This window comes from Oncorhynchus gorbuscha, linkage group LG06 (assembly GCF_021184085.1).
Source record: "Oncorhynchus gorbuscha isolate QuinsamMale2020 ecotype Even-year linkage group LG06, OgorEven_v1.0, whole genome shotgun sequence".
NCBI lineage: Eukaryota > Metazoa > Chordata > Actinopteri > Salmoniformes > Salmonidae > Oncorhynchus > Oncorhynchus gorbuscha.
In genome coordinates this window covers 83,877,258-83,899,196 of record NC_060178.1, presented here as the reverse complement: position 1 = coordinate 83,899,196, position 21,939 = coordinate 83,877,258, and the positions used below count along the sequence as shown (strand labels likewise).

Sequence of the window (21,939 nt, the reverse complement as noted above, 5' to 3'; positions counted from 1 at the left end):
GAACAAGGTGAGAGGAATACAATACAAGACAAGTAGTTGTTTTGTGATGTACAGAGTGAAGATAGTCTTTCCCTACCATTATGCAAGCTCCCCCACTTAGCTTCTAGGTTGCATTGTGTTTACCATACATTTTGTAGGCTTTAATTGGTTTCTTTCAACTGAAAATGATGCTGTTTGCAGTCTTTGTGCCACACATAGGAAATATAAAGGAAGCACTAGTACACATGGGCCTACATCACTCTCTCACACTTCCACCCTGTAGCCAGTAACAGGAGTGTAACATCGCAACACATCTTTCACTCTCTCACCCACTTCTCTCTTGCTCTCATTCTCTCTGTCTGCTCATAGGCGCTGAGCATCAGGGCGTAAAACCACAGAACAGAGCACTTATTGGGTCAGGTACAGTAGTAGGCCTACTGCTAACAGGAAGCATTGGGGGCTGTGTCAAAATGACTGACTTCACTTCCCTTCCCTTATTGTGGCAAAGTGTCTTCATAATACTAGAGTGTGCGTCACCTATAGAAAGGCTGTAAAAGCTGGAGCATATGACAAACATTCCTTTGTCCTGCATCTCAAAGGTTAATGTTAACACTGACTCACTAGAGATCTCTATCCCTACCATCCTATCACTCTGCACAGGATGGTGTCTTCAAACTGGGATATTTTTAACAATTTATTTCGTGAAAAATGAATATCACTATCGGCAACAGAATACCATTGTGGATATCATTTTTATATCTCTGTATCCAGTATGAAGAAAATTAGAAGTAGTTTCATGAGCCAAAAGCTAACTAGCGTTAGCGCAATGACGAAGTCGACAGGAACAGTTAGATGTTCTTGTTCATCCGACTCTGGGGAAGTAGATAAAGGGCTTCAATGCCAAAATCACAAACTATCCCATTAATATGGAGGAAATGACAGTCATTGGATTTAATTACAGGGTTCTCTCTGTATAGAAGATTCTTAGGCAGGCCATCATGGTAATTTTCAGGTTGAAAAAACTTTAACTGTCAACTTAAAATGACCAAAACCAGATAGAAAGAATACAGAAAAGACATTGAACTAATAAATAAATATATATATATTAACAGCACCATCTTTGAGAACTAACAATTGAATAAAAGCTAGACAGTCCATTTTTAAAAAGCTTTCATTTTAGGGCCATTGATTGTCATGTTTGAGCTTAACACAGCATTAGCCATGCCAAACTGTGTAGAATTGCTGGAAATTAGCTTCAAAACTGCAACATTCTCTCAACTCAAAAGGAAAGTTTAGAAATGCAGAAAAATTGCTTTACAAAAGCAATTTTCTCTAAGCCGCCAAGATACCTTTCTAGCTAATAGACGGTTTAGTTCACACTTTCTCTACCAATGAACTTTGGTGAAGTCAAAATAAATAAATGGCCTACCAAAATATATTACATTTAAAATAAATGTTGATTACTTTTACTTGCAATTGTTTTTTTTGCTAACATGTGATGTGATTCCATTAGTTGCCAGTTTGCCAGGGCAGGGGTACATGGGAGAGAACAGTTTGAAAACCCATGATCTAGGGGACACAGGACTGGAGACCACACACACACCAAACTTAGCCACGAGAGATGTGTGAAGTTATGTCTTACAGTTCTCATTGGGGAATTCTAAAGTCCTGTTGTCTTTATGACTATCATTGTGAAGAAAGAGATGGATATCTAGTGGCAAGAGGACAAACAAACATTTAGCCCATACTTGAAGATTTTTTGGGTGTTTTATTGGAGTATTAAGAGTTTGTGTGAAACCTTTGAACTTAGATCTGCACTGTCATCTTGCATAACCACCCAGATAGTTGATTTCTAACTATAGAAAGATGCAAATCCAAGTCAAATCAGCCTGACAGTCTAGTCCACACTAGAGAGGACCTTCTTTGAAGAGATATGTGCTTATAGCAGTAGACTAGTTACAGTGTCAAGTGAAGACACAGGTTGTCCCCAAATGGTATCCTATTCCCTATATAATGTACTACTTTTGACCAGGGCCCATAGGGCACTGCATAAGGAAAAGGGTGCCATTTGGGAGGCATCCATAAGAAGACACTTCTTCAACAATAATTCAACACAGTCAGTCATACAAAAGCACCTCTTATCTGAGTGTCCGTATCAATGCATCAGACATACAGGCAGGTAGACAGGGGGACAGAGTCAGACAGGAGGACTGGGGGTGGGTCTCTCCCATCCTTTTAGATCATACCTAGAGCAGGCCATCTAACTGGGCATGGCCTCATGGTTGACTGAATCTGAACAGAGCAACATTGTGCTGCTAGCTATAGCGAGTCCTTTCACCTGTGCTCCAGTCAAAAGAGTAAATGCAGTAAACAGGAACAGCCTGTTGGAGCTACATGTCATGACCACAACATTACCATGCCTCTTACATCACATAACATTTAGTCTCACTCTCTGAAAACAAGTCTGAAGTTCAAAAGAGAAGCCGGCTTTTTAGAACTAAACCCATATATAGTGCAGTCGGAAAGTATTTAGACCCCTTGACTTTTTCCACATTAATCAATTTTAGAATAAGGTTGTAAATGGTTTTTCCCCCTCAATCAATCTACACACAATGCCCCATAATGACAAAGCAATAACAGGTTTATAGACATTTGACAATGTGTTAAAAAAAAACATTTAAATTAAGTACATAAGTATTCAGAACCTTTACTCAGTACTTTGTTGAAGCACCTTTGGCAGAAAATACAGCCTCGAGTCATCTTGGGTATGACGCTACAAGCTTAGTACACCTGTATTTGGAGATCCCAAGCTCTGTCAGGTTGGATTGGGATTGTTGCTGCACAGCTATTTACAGGTCTCTCCAGAGATATTCGATCTGGTTCAAGTCCACTCATGGACATTGAGACTTGTCCAGAAGCCACCCATGCGTTGTATTGGCTGTGTGCTTAGGTTCGTTGTCAGGTTGGAAGGTGAAACTTCACCTGAGTGCTCTGGAGCAGGTTTTCATCAAGGATCTCTAATTTTCTCCATATTATATTATCTTTCCCTCGTTCCAGACTTGTCTCACAGTTCCTGCCGCTGAAAAACATCCCCACAGCATGATGCTGCCACCACCATGCTTCACCATAGGGATGGTGCCAGGTTTCCTCCCGACAGGATGCTTGGCAAAGAGTTCAATCTTGGTTTCATCAGACCAGAGAATCTTGTTTTTCATGTCCTTTAGGTTTGCCTTTTGGCAAACTCCAAGTGGGCTGTCATGTTCCAGTTACTGTCTGGCTTCCGTTAGGCCTTTTTATCATAAAGGCCTGATTGGTAGTGTGCTCCTGAGATGGTTTGTTGTTCTGGAAGGTTGCCCCATCTCCACAGAGGAACTCCGGAGCTCTGTAAGAGTGACCATCAGGTTCTTGGTCACCTCCCTGACCAAGGCCTTTCCCCCCCGATTGCACGGTTTACTTAGAGCTGGCTGCCTCGCCAGAGTCTTGGTGGTTCCAAATTGCTTCCATTTAAGAATGGAGGCGTGTGTGCTATGGACAATTCCTTCAACCTCATGGCTTGGTTTTTGCTCCAACATGCAACCTTATATGTACAGGTATGCGCCTTTCCAAATCATGTCCAATCAATTGAATTTACCACAGGTGGACTCCAATCAAGTTGTAGAAATATCAAGGATGACCAATGGAAACAGGATACACATACTTATGTTTTTATTTTGAACACATTTGCAAATATTTTCACTTTGTCATTATGGGGTATTGTGTGAAGCTTGACGAGGAAAAATAAAATGATTTAGTCAAGTTTAGAATACAGCTGTAACATTACAAAATGTGGAAAAAAGGAGTCTAGATACTTTCCAAATGCACTGTACATGTTATACTATATGATAAACACAACTTGAACTACCATGGACTTTATCTTCCTTTGTTCTGACTCATATCAGACAATCTGCTTACCCACACAGAGAGCTGTGTGTTCTGACACAATATACATTATGACTACCATCTCCTGTATATCAATCAACCAGCAGAACAAACATTGAGTGAGGCAGTCTTTTCTTTCCTGTTCTGGCACCATGGCAACCAGCTCAGAACACACAGGAAGTGTTTATTTCGCTCTCAGATAGACTGATGATGCAGCTCCACCCTAAACCTCAAACACCAGAAGCTAGATGGCTCATTATCAACGGACTGTCTTTATACATGGTTCTGAGTTGGCTTCAAACAAGGTTTATACCTGTAGAGAACATAATGAAAGCTGACAATTCAAACAGTCTAGACAGTCAGATACAAAGAAATGGCATCTCCTATGAACCAAATAGTTATGATAGGCCCAGAAAATCTCTAGCAAGCAGCATGTACAGCACCATGGCCTAACCTACTGTACTGCCTACAGGCCCTAGAATCTCCACAGAGCAATACCAGCAAACCACATGCCTTTTGCCAAACAGTCACACACTTACAATATTGTAACTGTACACATACAAAGTGGCAAACAACGCCTGCTTAGTGATGTTGACAGTGACATTTTGTAGACACTCAATTTAGCAGTGTTACTTCTGAATGATTAGAGGAGCCGTGTACAGAGCCTGAAACCTCACAGAAAAACAGAGAACCAAGGCCCCACGCTCATTAAGAACTTACAGCCTAATCTAAGCCAAGTGAAATCACCATTAAACTGGATGTAGTAATTCTCCATCCCTAGTAGACGACCAGTTGGACAACCAAAGGTGAGCCTGTGTTGATGAACTCTCAAATGGAGGGCCTCAAAGTTGAAAATCAAAACAAAAACCTTACCATTACACAGATGAATGAGTAATACAATGACATGATTTGTTTGAGGTTGTTATGAGTAACAGAACAGTCTGGGAGGAGTGTGTTGAACCCTCTTTGGTAGGGATCTCCTGGCACTCAGCCCAGTGTGCGCGTGTGTGTTGTGTGTCACTGAGTAAACAACCCAGAGCAGTAAATAGCTCCATGAGATGATGTCAACATTGTCCAGGGGCTTGTGGGTACTAGTTGTTATGGTGACACAAATAAAGATCTCCATGGTAACAGGTTACACAGCATGTCAACTCTTTGCCACCTTGACTATAAGAGACAAGACAGGGGTCAATTAAGTTCAAGTTTATTTCTACACATTAAAATCCATGGGTACCACTCAAAAGACCCACTTTTGTATTATTAGGTAACTGCATGTTAATACAATGTTACTACAGTTATAACGGTGTCGGTTCATAGGTAAAAGGGCAACTTAAAAAGGTCCTGAACAGTCAAAATCAAGATTAACAAGTTGGGAGATATTTTGATGAAAGCAGAACATGAAAAATGACTATATCGATAAAGTTTGATCATTAACTTGCTGGCCCCTACCCAATTTCAAAAAGAAGAGCTCAGTAACTTGCAACATGGCACCGTCATAGGATGCCACCTTTCCAACAAGTCAGTTCGCTTCACCATCTGGAAGTCCGACAGATGAATATGGGTTTGGAGGATGCCAGGAGAATGCTACCTGCGCAAATGTACACCAACTGTAAAGTTTGGTGGATGAGGAATAAAGGGCTTGGGCTGTTTTTCCATGGTTCGGGCTAAGCCCCTTAGTTCCAGTAACGCTGTAGCATACAATTACATTCTAGACGATTCTGTGCTTCCAACTTTGTGGCAATATTTTGGGAAGGCCCTTTCCGGTTTCAGCTTGACATTGCGCCCGTGCACAAAGCGAGGTCCATACAGAAATGGTTTGTCGAGATCAGTGTGGAAGAACTTGACTGGCCTGCACTGAGCCCTGACCTCAACCTCAAACACCTTTGGGATGAACTGGAACGCAAACTGTGAGCCAGGCCTAATCGCCCAACATCAGTGCCCAACCTCACTAAGTCTCCGCAGCAATGTTCCAACATCTAGTGGAAAGCCTTCCCAGAAGAGTGGATGCTTTTATAGAAGGGGGACCAACTCCATGATTTTGTAATTAGTTGTTTGACGAGCAGGTGTTCATGTATATTTTTGGTCATGTATTGAAGGTTTCCCCTTTCTTTTGTGTCTGGTGTTCGCTAGTTACTGGCTAGCTAAGTCTTCAGCAAGCATGGAACAAACGGGCTGGTGGGTAGTTCAAAACTGACGCAGTTGTCATGTCAACACATCGATCAGTGCTGCTACAAACTGCAGCAGAAGAGACATGCGAAAACAGGAGATGACAAAATTATTTGTATACATAATTTATGGAACTTCAAATGTTGTTCGAGATGCTTTGTGCATCAGCAAATTTGCTTGAGATTATCTCACTGCAACACTGCGTCCAAGCTTGACATAGCCGTTTCAAAAGAGAGGTCAGTTAAGGCAAGCTGACATTAAGAAAGGGTTCTTTGATGATTGTTTGGAAGGCAAGGTTTCTACATAAAAATGCCTATTCATATGGGTTCTATTTGTATTTTTTTAAATAGTGCCTGAGCATTAGTGTTTACCTCAGTGTTTAAACATTAACCTCCTTATGCTTCTCCCACCAGCCTCCTCTGACAAAGGGTCCTAGGTAGAACTCTATACAAGGGGAAAAAACGAAGAACCCTATATCGTTCTACGTAGCACCTTTTTTTCTAAAGGTGCAGAAAGGAATATTAGAAAAGATTTGTCTACACAAAGCTGCTGCCCAGGCTTTCAACAACATTATATCATCATGATTAGTCCAGTTGTAGCATGCGATTTCGCACTACAGACCAGTGGTTAATTTCAACTTTATTTTTTATTTAAAAAATTAAAAAACTCATAGGGGGTGGCCAATAGGGGGCAATACCATTGTATAGCCCAATGTTTTAGGAGTACATAATCACAATAGGACAAAGGTTGATGTCACCGAACCCCAACTCCCAAACAGCACCCTATTCCCATGGTGTACTACTATTTACCAGAGCCCTATAGTCCCTAGTGCGCGAAATAGGAAATAGGGTACCATTTGGATTGTAGGCCATATTAGACCAGTATCAGCCAAGTCCTACCAAGTGTCCCATCAGGAAGGAATGCAGCACCTTTAGAGAGCCAAGGCCTTTCTGGGCCTCCGGTCACTTGATCACAGAAGATTAGTTAAAAGGTAGCAGTGCATTAGTTGCACTGGTGGTTAGTGGTTAGTGTTGGACTAGTAACCAAAAGGTTGCTAGATCGAATCCCTGAGCTGACATGGTAAAAATCTGTCGTTCTGCCCCTGAACAAGGCAGTTAACCCACTGTGTCTAGGCTGTCATTGTAAATAAGAATGTTATTATTTAACTAGGCAAGTCAGTTAAGGTTAAATTAAAATTAAAAATAGGGTGCCATTTAGGACAGATCCATGGATCAAGGTAAGGTCAGAATCATAGATATGGATAGAGGTCTCAACTTTGTATCTGTGCCATTATGGCATCTGTAAGAGAATGGGCAGCTCCATTGAGGCTTTCTTTTGATATTGCAGCATTGGGGTCTTGAACCAAATCTTGTCATTTACTTAGTGGCCATTAGATGGTGATATTTAGTGTACCCTGCACATAACCCTTGTGGAATTCCTGGTCACAGGCAGCATTTGGAATTGCCGATCTGCGGTCAAGAACGCCAAGTTCATTTCAGACTATGCTGCCCTTCAGTCCCTTGACTTCGCCCTAATGGAGACATGGATCACCACTCTTTGTACTTGGCGACATCAACCTCCAGACGTCTGCCTTCGATTATTAATTATTCAAACTCTTTCCCCTCCTTGCCTCTTGACCTAACCCTTTCCCAGTTTCCTCCCAAGGCTGGCAATATGCTTTACCTCATCTTTACTAGAGGCTGATCGCCATCACTGCAACCTCTAGGTCTCTGGTCAGTACTTTGTTTCCTTTTCTGTCTCCTCCTCCTCCAACCCTAGCCACTCAGCCCCTACCCAGGTGGTAATACGCAGTCGCAATCTTCATTCTCTCCCTTCTGCTAATACCCTTCTCCTCCCAGTCTTCTGATTCTGCCCCTTCGACCCTACTCTCCTCCCGGCCGACTCGGCCCTCCTGCTCTGTTGCCGAGTGACTCATCGCAAACTTACAGAACAGGGCTGCGGGCAGCTAAGTGAAATTGGAGGAAAACTAGACATCCGGATGACACATCGCTCTTTTACTCCCTAACTTCTCTTCCTCTGTATCAGCTGCTAAAGCCACTTTTTAAAATCACCCTAAATGTCAAGGGTTCTGCCTCTAGCCCTTGGAAAGTCTTTTCCACCTTCTCCTCCCGCCTTAATCCTCCACAGATGACTTTGTCAACCACTTTGAAAAGAAGGTTGACAACATCCACTCCTCATTTACTCAGCATATTGAGTCCACTGGTCCCATTCACACTTGACCTCTTTCTCCAGATGAAATCCTGCAACTAGTGAGGTCAGGCCACCCGGCAACCTGCCCGCTTGACACCATTCCCTCTTCCAGAGACCTTATCCCATTCCTCACTTCCCTCATCGCTGACCAGAGGCTGCGTACCCTCGGACTTTAAAATGTCCAGAGTCACTCCCCTCTTCAAGAAACCAACACTCGACTCCTCTGACATGAAAAACTACAAACCTAAAAGGATGAGAAAAGAGGAGAGTACACTTTGTCGGTGCGGAGAGCCTCTGTGATACAGAGATGAGCAGTCTCCTTTATTTTCCTTCCAAAAAACTTGAGAGCTCTCCCTCCCCAGGGCTGGGTGTCTCAAGCTCTGCACACTCTTGGAATGCATCCTACCTGACAGACCGCTCATACCAGGTGACAAGGAGAGGCTCGGTGTCTGCACCACAAACTCACTACTGGTGTCCTCTAGACCCTCTTCTTTGCTCTATACATCAAGTCACTCATATCCTCACATGGTCTCTGCCATCGTTGCTATGCGGATGACACTACTTTCCTTCTTCAGATACCCAGGTGGCCACACACACATATCTGGCAGATGTTGGTCCAACACCTCAAGCTCAACAAGATGAAGCTGCTTCCCTTCCCATCATGGTTGACAACTCCACAGTGTGGCACCCTAACGTTCTCTGCTAACATCAAATCAGTGACTCCCTCCTGCAGGTTCATGTACAACATCCGTAAAGTATGACCCTACCTCACACATGAAGCGGCGCAGGTCCTAATCCAGGCACTTACCATCTCTCGTCTGAACTACAGCAATTCGCTGTTAGCTGGGCTGCCCACTTGTTGCCAGGGTTAAATGGCACTTCTCCAGAATGCTGCAGCCTGCCTGGTAACACCTTCAAGTTCTACCATGTCATCACTCTCTTCCATACACACACACACACACACACACACACACACACACCACTGGCTTCCAGTTGAAGCTCGCATCCACAACAAGACCATGGTACTTGCCTATGGAGCAGCAAGAGGAACTGCCCCTCCATACCTTCAGGCTATGCTCAAACCCTATACCCCAATTGGAGTACGCCGGTCTGTCACCTCTGATCTCTTGGCCCTCCCACCTCTCCTGGCACCTCAAATGGTGGAACCAGTTTTCCCCTGAAGCTAGGACAGGTCCCTACCAATCTTCCAGAAACTGAAACCCTACCTCTTCAAAGAGTATCCTAAATAATACCATAGAACACTTCTCCCCCCTCCCCCCCCAAAAAAATAATTTTGATTTATTTTTTACATTTGATAAAAGTAGCAACTCAAACTGAAAATTGTATAGCAAACACTACAGTTGATAAAATCATGGGAAAGTATTCTGCTTTGAAAGGTGATAAACTTGTAACCCCACTTGGCACTTGACTGTTTTGGTACACCTACTGGAGAGCTCTTCTTTGTCTATACCCATTCAGCATCATTCACACCCTCTTAAGCCTTAGCCCCACCCATCTCTTTAAGGACTAACATGAGGCCATATGCTAAACAGAGTGAGTACGGTAGTGTACTAAACAATTAAAGGCTGGTTGATACTACTTCTAAAATCGACATGAACATTCTATTGTCGTCCAACATCAAACTTGTCGTTATGAAAAAGTATAAAACAAAAACGACAGGCTGCATGACATCAGCAGGCTGGTGGTCCAAAATAGCATAACTGTATTTTAACACAAATTAAACCATCTATTTAAAAGTGAATTTAGTATGTCAATCTAGCAAACCAGGCAACTAAAAGCAACTTTCTAAACAATGTTCTGGTTTGTTTCTAGCTTGTTAGCTAGCTAATGTTAAGTTAGCTGGTTAGCCAGTTCAAATAAAGCCCATATCATAGCGGACAACGTCTTAACTTCAGCTAATTTGTATTCATTATTACAGGAAAATAAAACACAACAAGATCATTAATTACAAGTTAATTACAGAAAATAGCTTACTGTTGTGAGTGTGACAAATTAAAAAGCAGGGCATTCAACCAGAGAATTTTAGAACTTGGCCACTGTCTCATTGGCCTAATGTTATATCCTAATTTGACTTTGGCGCATGTTGTTCTTCACAATACCGTCTCTGGTAAACACACACTAGATCAAATTTTAAAAAGTTTAGTCGTCACATGCACAGGATACAGGTGTAAACGGTACAGTAAAATTGTTACTTGCTTAGACATGTAGCTAGCTACAAATGCCATACAAGTTTGTCATTAAGGCACATGAACATTCACATGTTCCAGAAGGCATTCCTGCCAAAAAAAATTACATTTTTATCAAAAATAAACTTTTTCCCTCTCCTGTGAAGTAGTGACTTGCACCATACACCTAGTTAGCTATCTTAAAATGAATGCATTAACTAAGTCCCTTTGAATAAGAGCATCTGCTTAATGACTAAAATGTAATATAGCTTAAAGCCATTTACAAACTAGACAAACCAATTTGAAGACAATGCGTTGATTATTGGCTGTTCGCTCCAACCCATAGGAATCTCCACCCAGTTGACTACTTTAAAAAAAAATTGTGGAAGCCCTCAATGGCAATGTCCATGCAAAAACAGGTTATTTCCAAGTAGAGATCTCTATACATCTCTATGGTCGGAACACATCAGCGACGGAATCTGACAGATCAGGATGAAGACCATGAAACCCTCCTAGTTACAGAAGTCAGACATTGTTCAGTTCAGATCATGTGGTAAGGAAAAACGCAAGGCCCTTGTGGGACCCACTATTTACAAGAACGTTTGTGTTCGTCCCAAATGGCACATTAATCCCTACAGTACATGAATAGTGTGCCATTTGGGATGCAAACTATGATTCAGGGGAAACACTAGCTACACATCAAGGCAAGCCCGAGAGTGATCTGATTTCTTCATTTCCCATTTGTGCCGCTGTTGCACAATAACTATAAATCAGGAAGGTAGACCTTGCACTGCCTAACACGGCTACACAAATACGTTGTACAAGTTCTGCCTATGTGACTGACCTCTGCACACTCACAGATGAATTACCATATAAAAAAAGCATTTCATAACCCACTGTATGAGGCTGGTGAGGTACAGAGGGGTGGAGAGGTTGAGGGATGGAGCCAGGGAGGAGTCAGTATGTTAGAGCTCAGCTGTCACTTTCTCAGAGATAAAAGTTTCCTGATTAATAAGGAATTCCTGATATTCCGACCTTGAGAAAACAAGGAGCTTTCTGGCTTACACATTGATTTTTGTTTTTTTTATTTAACCTTTGTTAAAGTTAAGAACAAATTCTTATTTTCGATGACGGCCTAGGAACAGTGGGTTAACTGTCTGTTCAGGGGCAGAGTGACCTTGTCAGAGTGACCTTCAGAGATTTTTACCTTGTCAGCTCGGGGGTTTGAACTCACAACCTTCCGGTTACTAGTCCAACGCTCTAACCACTAGGCTACCCTGCCGCCCCAGGGTAGCCTAGTGATCGTTAAAGATGGATTGGTAGCCATTTTGTTGCTGGGCCCATATTCATAAACCATCTCAAAGTACTAGTGCTGATCTGTGATCAATGTTGCCTTTTAGATTAAATGTGTGGTCGGTTCAGTTCTCTCTAACAGAATAACAGCCCTGTAAGCACTTCGGTCTGTTGATGCTTTACAGTCTACACAATACAAACATACAGGTGAAGTCAGAAGTTTATATACACCTTAGCTAAAAACATTTAAACTCAGTTTCACAATTCCTGACATTTAATCCTAGTAAAAATTTCCTGTCTTAGGTCAGTTAGGATCACCACTTTATTTTAAGAATGTGAAATGTCAGAATAATAGTAGAGAATGGTTTCAGCTTTTATTTCTTTCATCAAATTCCCAGTGGGTCAGAAGTTTACATGCACTCAATTAGTATTTGGTAGCATTGCCTTTAAATAGTTTAACTTGGGTCAAACGTGTCGGGTAGCCTTCCACAATAAGTTGGGTAAATGTTGGCCCATTCCTCCTGACAGAGCTGGTGTTACTGAGTCAGGTTTGTAGGCCACCTTGCTCACACACGCCTTTTCTGTTCAGCCCACACATTTTCTTTGAGATTGAGGTCAAGGCTTTGTGATGGCCACTCCAATAACTTGACTTTGTTGTCCTTAAGTCCTTTTGCCACAACTTTGGAAGTATGCTTGGGGTCATTGTCCATTTGGAAGAACCATTTGCGACCAAGCTTTTAACTTGCTGACTGATGTCTTGAGATGTTGCTTCAATATATCCACATCAAATTCCTCTCCTCATGATACCATCTATTTTGTGAAGTGCACCAGTCCCTCCAGCAGCAAAGCACCCACACAACATGATGCTGCCACCCCCGTGCTTCACGGATGGGATGGTGGTCTTCGGCTTGCAAGCCTCTCCCTTTTTCCTCCAAACATAACATTGGTCATTATGGCCAAACAGTTCTATTTTTGTTTCATCAGACCAGAGAACATTTCTCCAAAAAGTACCATATTTGTCCCCATGTGCAGTTGCAAACTGTAGTCTGGCTTTTTGGAGCAGTGGCTTAATGGCGGTTTTGGAGCAGTGGCTTCTTCCTTGCTGTGAGCGGCCTTTCAGGTTGTGTCGACATAGGACTCGTTTTACTGTGGATATAGATACTTTTGTACCGTTTCCTCCAGCAGCTTCACAAGGTCCTTTGCTGTTGTTCTGGGATTGATTTGCACTTTTCACACCAAAGCACATTAATCTCCTTCCTGAGCAGTATGATGGCTGAGTGGTCCCATGGTGTTTATACTTGCGTACTATTGTTTGTGCAGAGGAATGTGGTACCTTCAGGCGTTTGGAAATTGCTCCCAACGATGAACCAGACTTGCTGCGGTCCACCATTTGTTTCTGAGGTCTTGGCTGATTTCTTTTAATTTTCCCATGATGTCAAGCAAAGAGGCACTAAGTTTGAAGGTAGGCCTTGAAATACATCCAAATGTACACCTCCAATTGACTCAAATGATGTGAATTAGTCTATCAGAAACTTCTAAAGCCATGACATCATTTTCTGACATTTCCAAGCTGTTTAAAAGCACAGACAACTTAGTGTATGTAAACTTCTGACCCACTGGAATTGTGATACAGTGAAATATAAGTGAAATAATCTGCCTTAAACAATTGTTGGAAAAATTACTTGTGTCATGCATCCAGTGGCGGTTCTAGACCAATTCAACTGGGGGGGGGCAGTTGTACTGTTAGAGGGGCCAGTTACATTAGACGTTATTGTTGTCATCATTTCTTCACTGCATTGCAGGCAAAAGACCATGTTCATAATCATCATCATTGCCACTGACTAATAACAGATAACTACTTGTTGCTATGTAAAAATTAATACATAACTCACATTTAAGGGGCCACAATGGGGTCCCCCCCCACCACCACTGCATGCATCCTAACAGACTTGCAAAACTATAGATTGTTAACAATACATTTGTGGAGTGGTTGGAAAATTAATTAATGACTCCAACCTAACTGTATTTAAACTTCCAACTTCAACACGACATATGGAGCTTACAAATATGGCCTAGCTTCTAGTGACAGACACAGAACCAACAAACCCTAGATTTAGACAGCATACCCAGAGGGAATATCATTTGCATAAAACAGATATAGGTCTACTGTACCAGCATCTCAAGTGTTGCCAGTTTAGCCGAAGGCTCATAAAACAGCTCATGTTACAATCCCGACAGAAGACATGAACATGACATCAGGAGTGCTTGGAACATCAGGGCCATGGCTCTAGATCTGGTCTGACAAGCCAAACCTGAACATGGGCTTTAGAAGAGAATAGGAACCCATTTAACACAATGACTACCAAACAGGTAGACAGAACTGTTCAGTGGCATTCCACTGAGGTCTCTGACAATTTTCACAAGACCTTTCATGCATGCCTTTTAACCAAACACTCCAGCTCAGTTAAGGACATATCAGGTATGTAGTTGTTGTCTGTATAGCCTTCTGATAAGAGATTTAAACAAATATAAAAGCTTTTCTCGATAGATAAAATTAGATATAAATATGCATACATCACTACCCGTGTCTGTCCTTGTCACACAATCAAATCTACATTAGATTATATATTAAAGTGCTGTACAGAAACCCAGCCTAAACCCCCAAACAGCAAGCAATGCAGGTGTAGAAGCACAGTGGCTAGGAAAAACTCCCTAGAAAGGCCAAAACCTAGGAAGAAACCTAGAGAGGAACCAGGCTATGAGGAGTGGCCAGTCCTCTTCTGGCTGTGCAGGGTGGAGAGTAAGAGTAAGTAAAATGAGAGTAAGTAAAATATAGGCACCTGTTGGACCTTAGAAAGGGTAACGTTGTGTGTGCAGTGGAAACTACACTTAATTCATAACACTGTAGGTAAAATATAGTTCACAGTGTAGTCTACATACTACAATGTAGGCTACATCTCTATTGCAGTTCAATGTGTTGACAGCAAGTGTATGTGTATAACCATGTAACCATGTGTATGTGACAAATAAAATTTGATTTGATTTTATTTTATTTGAAGTGGTAGCCCCCTGGTCAGCTATCAAATCCCATGACAAGGCCTATGAAAATTGCCCACATAAAATGTAATTCTGCGAAATTAACCTAAATGAGATTTTTTTTTAAATAAAAAAAACTTTTCTTGAAGTCCATTTTACCTTGGTGTTGACACTCAGCCTCTGTAGAGAGAGGTTTCCGTTCTCTGCCGGTTTAGGGGTCGTCTCTCTCGAGGTCCCATTGCTTTTCGCTGCTTCCCCTGGTAACGGGATCCCCTCCGTGACATACTCTTTACGGCACTTTAAACTGTGCTTATTTAGTACCTCTGCCGTTTTAGCGTCTACCACGATCAGCTCGAGGCTGCCCACTGTGGCTCGTATCCGGGCAACGACCTGCTGGTGGCTCTCGCTCTCCACGCTGTCCCCGTTAACGAACGTCAGTAGGTCCCCGGCGAAGAGACCGGCGGCGGCGGCGGGAGAGTCTGGTTCTACGAGTCGGATAAACTGTCCAGTTTTCCCTTTCTCACCGTGCAGATGAAAGCCGTAGCCATTCGACCCCTTTCCTAAAACACAAAGTCTAGGCCGGAGATTTGACATAATGTTGCCGCTGATCAAATAGTCCCACAGACACAGTCACAACAAAGAAATGAAAAGTGGACAACAAACAAGCGAAAATAAATTAGACAGACTAATTCGCACGCGTGTCACTATGACAATTTACTTTCTGTTAGCTGAAACCTTTCACTTGTGCTTCGGGTAAGGTCCTCACAGAAACGTTGAAATCAAGTAACTGTGCTTGAACTGCACTTGCAAGACCCACAAAATAAGTATTGCATGTGTGTTCAAATCAACTGGGCTAAGTTTTTAAAGTTGACGGTGACGGGTGACGCGTGACGCGTTCTGGTCTGACAGGTGACAAGACCAATCAGTAATCTCCTTTAGGAAAACGCTGTTTTATACGAATGTAAGTTTAAAAATAAATGCCTGAAACTAGAACCAGGGTTCCCCAAATTTTCTGAGCCAAAAATCTGTTCCAAAGTATTCTCACGCATTTTTATTTTTATTTTTTATTTTATTTATTTAACCTTTATTTAACCAGGTAGGCAAGTTGAGAACAAGTTCTCATTTACAATTGCGACCTGGCCAAGATAAAGCAAAGCAGTTCGACACATACAACGACACAGAGTTACACATGGAGTAAAACAAACATACAGTCAATAATACAGTATAAACAAGTCTATATACGATGTGAGCAAATGAGGTGAGATAAGGGAGGTAAAGGCAAAAAAAGGCCATGGTGGCAAAGTAAATACAATATAGCAAGTAAAACACTGGAATGGTAGATTTGCAATAGAAGAATGTCGGCAGACTCAGTAGCCTCGGTTTTTCGGATGACTGCCTTGCCTGGTTCACCAATTACTTTGCAGACAGAGTTCAGTGTGTCAAATCGGAGGGCATGTTGTCCGGTCCTCTGGCAGTCTCTATGGGGGTGCCACAGGGTTCAATTCTCGGGCCGACTCTTTTCTCTGTATATATCAATGATGTTGCTCTTGCTGCGGGCGATTCCCTGATCCACCTCTACGCAGACGACACCATTGTATACACTTTCGGCACGTCATTGGACACTGTGCTATCTAACTTCCAATCGAGCTTCAATGCCATACAACACCCCTTCCGTGGCCTCCAACTGCTCTTAAACGCTAGTAAAACCAAATGCATGCTTTTCAACCGATCGCTGCCTGCACCCGCATGCCCCGACTAGCATCACCACACTGGATGGTTCCGACCTTGAATATGTGGACACCTATAAGTACCTAGGTGTCTGGCTAGACTGCAAACTCTCCTTCCAGACCCATATCAAACATCTCCAATCGAAAATCAAATCAAGAATCGGCTTTCTATTCCGCAACAAAGCCTCCTTCACTCACGCTGCCAAGCTTACCCTAGTAAAACTGACTATCCTACTGATCCTCGACTTCGGCGACGTCATCTACAAAATTGCTTCCAACACTCTACTCAGGAAACTGGATGCAGTTTATCACAGTGCCATCCGTTTTGTCACTAAAGCACCTTATACTACCCACCGCTGCGACTTGTATGCTCTAGTCGGCTGGCCCTCGCTACATATTCGTCGCCAGACCCACTGGCTTCAGGTCATCTACAAGGCCATGCTAGGCAAAGCTCCGCCTTATCTCAGCTCACTGGTCACGATGGCAACACCCATCCGTAGCACGCGCTCCAGCAGGTGTATCTCATTGATCATCCCTAAAGCCAACACCTCATTCGGCCGCCTTTCGTTTCAGTACTCTGCTGCCTGTGACTGGAACGAATTGCAAAAATCGCTGAAGTTGGAGACTTTTATCTCCCTCACCAACTTCAAACATCAGCTAGCTGAGCAGCTAACCGATCGCTGCAGCTGTACATAATCTATTGGTAAATAGCACACCCATTTTCACCTACCTCATCCCCACAGTTTTTATTTATTTACTTTTCTGCTCTTTTGCACACCAATATCTCTACCTGTACATGATCATCTGATCATTTATCACTCCAGTGTTAATCTGCAATATTGTAATTATTCGCCTACCTCCTCATGCCTTTTGCACACATTGTATATAGACTCCCCTTTTTTTTTCTCTGTGTTATTGACTTGTTAATTGTTTACTCCATGTAACTCTGTGTTGTCTGTTCACACTGCTATGCTTTATCTTGGCCAGGTCGCAGTTGCAAATGAGAACCTGTTCTCAACTAGCCTACCTGGTTAAATAAAGGTGAAATAAATAAAATATATATATATTTTTTTTAAGTAGAAATAAAAATAATGGGGTGCAAAGGAGCAAAATTAATTAATTAAATACAGTAGGGAAAGAGGTAGTTGTTTGGGCTAAATTATAGGTGGGCTATGTACAGGTGCAGTAATCTGTGAGCTGCTCTGACAGTTGGTGCTTAAAGCTAGTGAGGGAGATAAGTGTTTCCAGTTTCAGAGATTTTTGTAGTTCGTTCCAGTCATTGGCAGCAAAGAACTGGAAGGAGAGGCGGCCAAAGAAATAATTGGTTTTGGGGGTGACTAGAGAGATATACCTGCTGGAGCGTGTGCTACTGGTGGGAGATGCTATGGTGACCAGCGAGCTGAGATAAGGGGGGACTTTACCTAGCAGGGTCTTGTAGATGACATGGAGCCAGTGGGTTTGGCGACGAGTATGAAGCATGAGCCAGCCAACAAGAGCGTACAGGTCGCAATGGTGGGTAGTATATGGGGCTTTGGTGACAAAACGGATTGCACTGTGATAGACTGCATCCAATTTGTTGAGTAGGGTATTGGAGGCTATTTTGTAAATGACATCGCCAAAGTTAAGGATTGGTAGGATGGTCAGTTTTACAAGGGTATGTTTGGCAGCATGAGTGAAGGATGCTTTGTTGCGAAATAGGAAGCCAATTCTAGATTTAACTTTGGATTGGAGATGTTTGATATTGGTCTGGAAGGAGAGTTTACAGTCTAACCAGACACCTAAGTATTTGTAGTTGTCCACGTATTCTAAGTCAGAGCCGTCCAGAGTAGTGATGTTGGACAGGCAGGCAGGTGCAGGTAGAGATCGGTTGAAGCGCATGCATTTAGTTTTACTTGTATTTAAGAGCAATTGGAGGCCACAGAAGGAGAGTTGTATGGCATTGAAGCTTGCCTGGAGGGTTGTTAACACAGTGTCCAAAGAAGGGCCAGAAGTATACAGAATGGTGTCATCTGCGTAGAGGTGGATCAGAGACTCACCAGCAGCAAGAGCGACCTCATTGATGTATACAGAGAAGAGAGTCAGTCCAAGAATTGAACCCTGTGGCACCCCCATAGAGACTGCCAGAGGTCCGGACAGCAGACCCTCCGATTTGACACACTGAACTCTATCAGAGAAGTAGTTGGTGAACCAGGCGTGGCAATCATTTGAGAAACCAAGGCTGTCGAGTCTGCCGATGAGGATGTGGTGATTGACAGAGTCGAAAGCCTTGGCCAGATCAATAAATACGGCTGCACAGTAATGTTTCTTATCGATGGCGGTTAAAATATCGCATTATAGAGACACACACTGAGTATAAAAACAATTAAGAGCACCTGCTCTTCCCATGACATATACTGACCAGGTGAAAGCTAAGATCCCTTATTGAGGGGAGGACACAAGTTAAAGAAGGATTTTTAAGCCTTGAGACATGGATTGTGTATGTGTGCCAATCAGAGAGTGATTGAGCAAGACAACATATTTGAGTGCCTTTGAATGGGGTATGATAGTAAGTGCCATGCACTCTGGTTTGTGTCAAGAACTGCAAAGCTGCTGGGATTTTCACACTCAACAATTTCTCATGTGTATAAAGAATGGTCCAAATTTAACTAGGCAATTCAGTTAGGAACAAATTCTTATTTACAATGACAGCTTACCCCGGCCAACGCTGGGCCAAATGTATGCTGCCCTATGGGACTCCCAATCATTTCCATTTTAGTCATTTAGCAGGTGGGATTATTTAAGATACTCTTTGACGAGGTAGGCTCTCGCCAAGAGACCAGAGGTGGCAGAACGGAGTGCTCGGGTTGGAGTGTAGGGTTTGAGCATAGCCTGAAGAAAGGGAGGGGCCGTTCCACTTGCTGCTCTGTAGGGAAGTACCATGGAAGCCAGTGGAGTGTGCGGAGGAGCGGAGAGACATGGGAGAACTTGGAAAGGTTGAAGACAAGGCGGGCTGCAAAATTCTGGATAAGTTGCAGGGGTTTGATGGTACAAGCGGGGAGCCCAGCCAACAGCAAGTTGCAGTAGTCCAGACAGGAGATGGCAAGTGCCTGGATTAGGACTTGAGCAGCTTCCTGTGTGAGGTAGGGTTGTACTCTGCGGATATTGTGGCTCATGAACCTACAGGAGCGAGTCATTGCTTTCATGTTTGCAGAGAACGACAGGGTCATGCCATGGTTCTTTGCACTCTGCACTCTGCGTGGTCCTTTCTGTAGCTCAGTTGGTAGAGCATGGCGCTTGTAACGCCAGGGTAGTGGGTTCGATCCCCGGGACCACCCATACGTAGAATGTATGCACACATGACTGTAAGTGGCTTTGGATAAAAGCGTCTGCTAAATGGCATATATTTATTTATATATTTAGGGGGACACCGTGGAGTTGTCAACAGTACCCGATGCAGACACAGATCGGAGCGGCCTGCCAGGTAGGATGCAATCCAAAGTGTGCAGAACCTGAGATGCCCGGCCCTGAGAGGGTGGAGAGGAGGATCTGATGGCTCACAGTGTCAAAGTCAGCAGATAGATCTAGGAGGATGAAAACAGAGGAGTGTGTCAGCTTTGGCAGTGCAGAGAGACTCCATGACAGAGAAGAACCGTCTCGCTTGAGTGACTCGTCCTGAAGCCTGACTGGTTAGGGTCAAGAAGATCTTTCTGAGAGAGATAGCTAGAGAGTTGGTCAGAGACAGCACGCTCAAGTGTTTTGTAAAGAAAAGAAGGGATACTGGTCTGTAGAGTTGTTGGTTTCTTGAGGAGGGGAGCGACTCTGGCCATTTTGAAGTCAGAGGGGACTGTGGTCAGAGATGAGTTGATGAGGGAAAGGAGGTCTTCAGAGATGGTCTGGGGAAGGGAGGTAGTGATGGGGTAGAGTGGGCAGGTTGTCGGGCGGCTGGACCTCACTAATTGCAGGATTTCATCTGGAGAAAGAGGGGAGAAAGAGGTCAAGGCGTAGGGTAGTTTTGAGAGTGTGACCAGTAGACTCAATAGGTTGAGTGAATGAGGAGTGGATGTCGTCAACCTTCTTTTCAAAGTGGATGGAGGAGAAGGTAGTAGAGTTTCATCCAAACTGATGAAATTTAGAATGATAGAAAGTGGCTTTAGCATAAACCCGCCTATTTCTACAATTTTTCTTAAAAATCCGATTTTAAACCTAACCCTACCTTATCCACACTGCTAAACTTATGCCAAACCATAACCTTAAAATTAAAACCAAAAATCACATTTTTCCGATATTGCTAATTTTGACTTTGTGGCTGAGGTAATTAGTGAAAACCCTTGTTAACTTCAAAAAGTGTCTCTCTTTCCATTTCCACTCAAAACCGGAACATCATGGGGAGGCTAACACTGTCACTGAGTTTATCAGACAGCCAATGGGCTGCCTTTAAATTCCTCTATGAACAAAAGATGTCACCTAGGCTATTACTTGTCAAGTAGATTATGGGCTTGCAGACATTTTTTGGTACCTTTCCTGAGATCTGTGTCTTGACACAATCCTGTCTCGGCGCTCTACAGACAATTCCTTCGACTTCATGGCTTGGTTTTTGCGCTGACATGCAATGTCAACTGTTGGACCTTATATAGACAGGTGTGTGCCTCTCCAAATCCTGTCCAATCAATTAAATTTACCACAGGTGGACTCCAATCAAGTTGAAGAAACATCTCAAGGATGATCAATGGAAACAGGATGTACCTGAACCCAATTTTGAGTCTCATAGCAAAGGGTCTGAATACTTATGTAAATAAGGTATTTCTGTTTTTATTTTTAATACATTTGCAAACATTTCTAAAAACCTGCTTTTGCATTGTCATTGTGTGGTATTGTGTGTAGATTGCTGAGGAATTTGTTTTATTTAATCCATTTAAGAATAAGGCTGTAACATAACAAAATGTGGAAAAAGTGAAGGGGTCTGAATACTTTCTGAAGGCACTGTAGATCAGTCAAGGTTATTTGTATTGTAACAAATTGTGGTACACGTGTTGCAAACCCTATCAAGACAACATATGCAAGAACATTCATATCGACTTCACGGTGGCATTATAAAGGGCATGTTTATACCTCAAGATCTGTTTGACTTAGAGTGCTGAAATTTGGCATACATGGTCTAGACTTAAAGTCTAGCTAACCCACACAATATCTCAGACACCACAAGACTGGGTGAATGATGCATCTTGCCATGAAATTCCATCATCTACAAAATTACACAGATGGGCCCAAGGGAGGGGGGAGTCATAGTAATCAACTGTATGTACATTAGTCACACGCGATATCTCAGACTCCACTGGCTCGATTTTGATGAAACTTAGGTGAATAATACATCTTGACATAGAGATCTGTAATTTACAAAATTACACTGATTGGCCCAAGGGGGTGCTGCATCATTTGTGTGGGAC

At 42.8% G+C, this 21,939-nt stretch overlaps 1 protein-coding gene across 1 annotated transcript in view; it reads right to left on the bottom strand.

Moving 5' to 3' along the window:
* The window catches only part of LOC124038453 (Na(+)/H(+) exchange regulatory cofactor NHE-RF1-like), a 32,992-nt gene extending 17,347 nt beyond the window's left edge, over positions 1-15,645 (bottom strand). Inside the window, exon 1 of the mRNA XM_046354353.1 lies at positions 14,949-15,645. Within this exon, the coding sequence (XP_046210309.1) occupies positions 14,949-15,383 (435 nt within the window). The 5' untranslated portion in view covers positions 15,384-15,645. The remainder of the gene's footprint in view (positions 1-14,948) is intronic.
* Between the last annotated feature and the right edge of the window lie 6,294 nt (positions 15,646-21,939).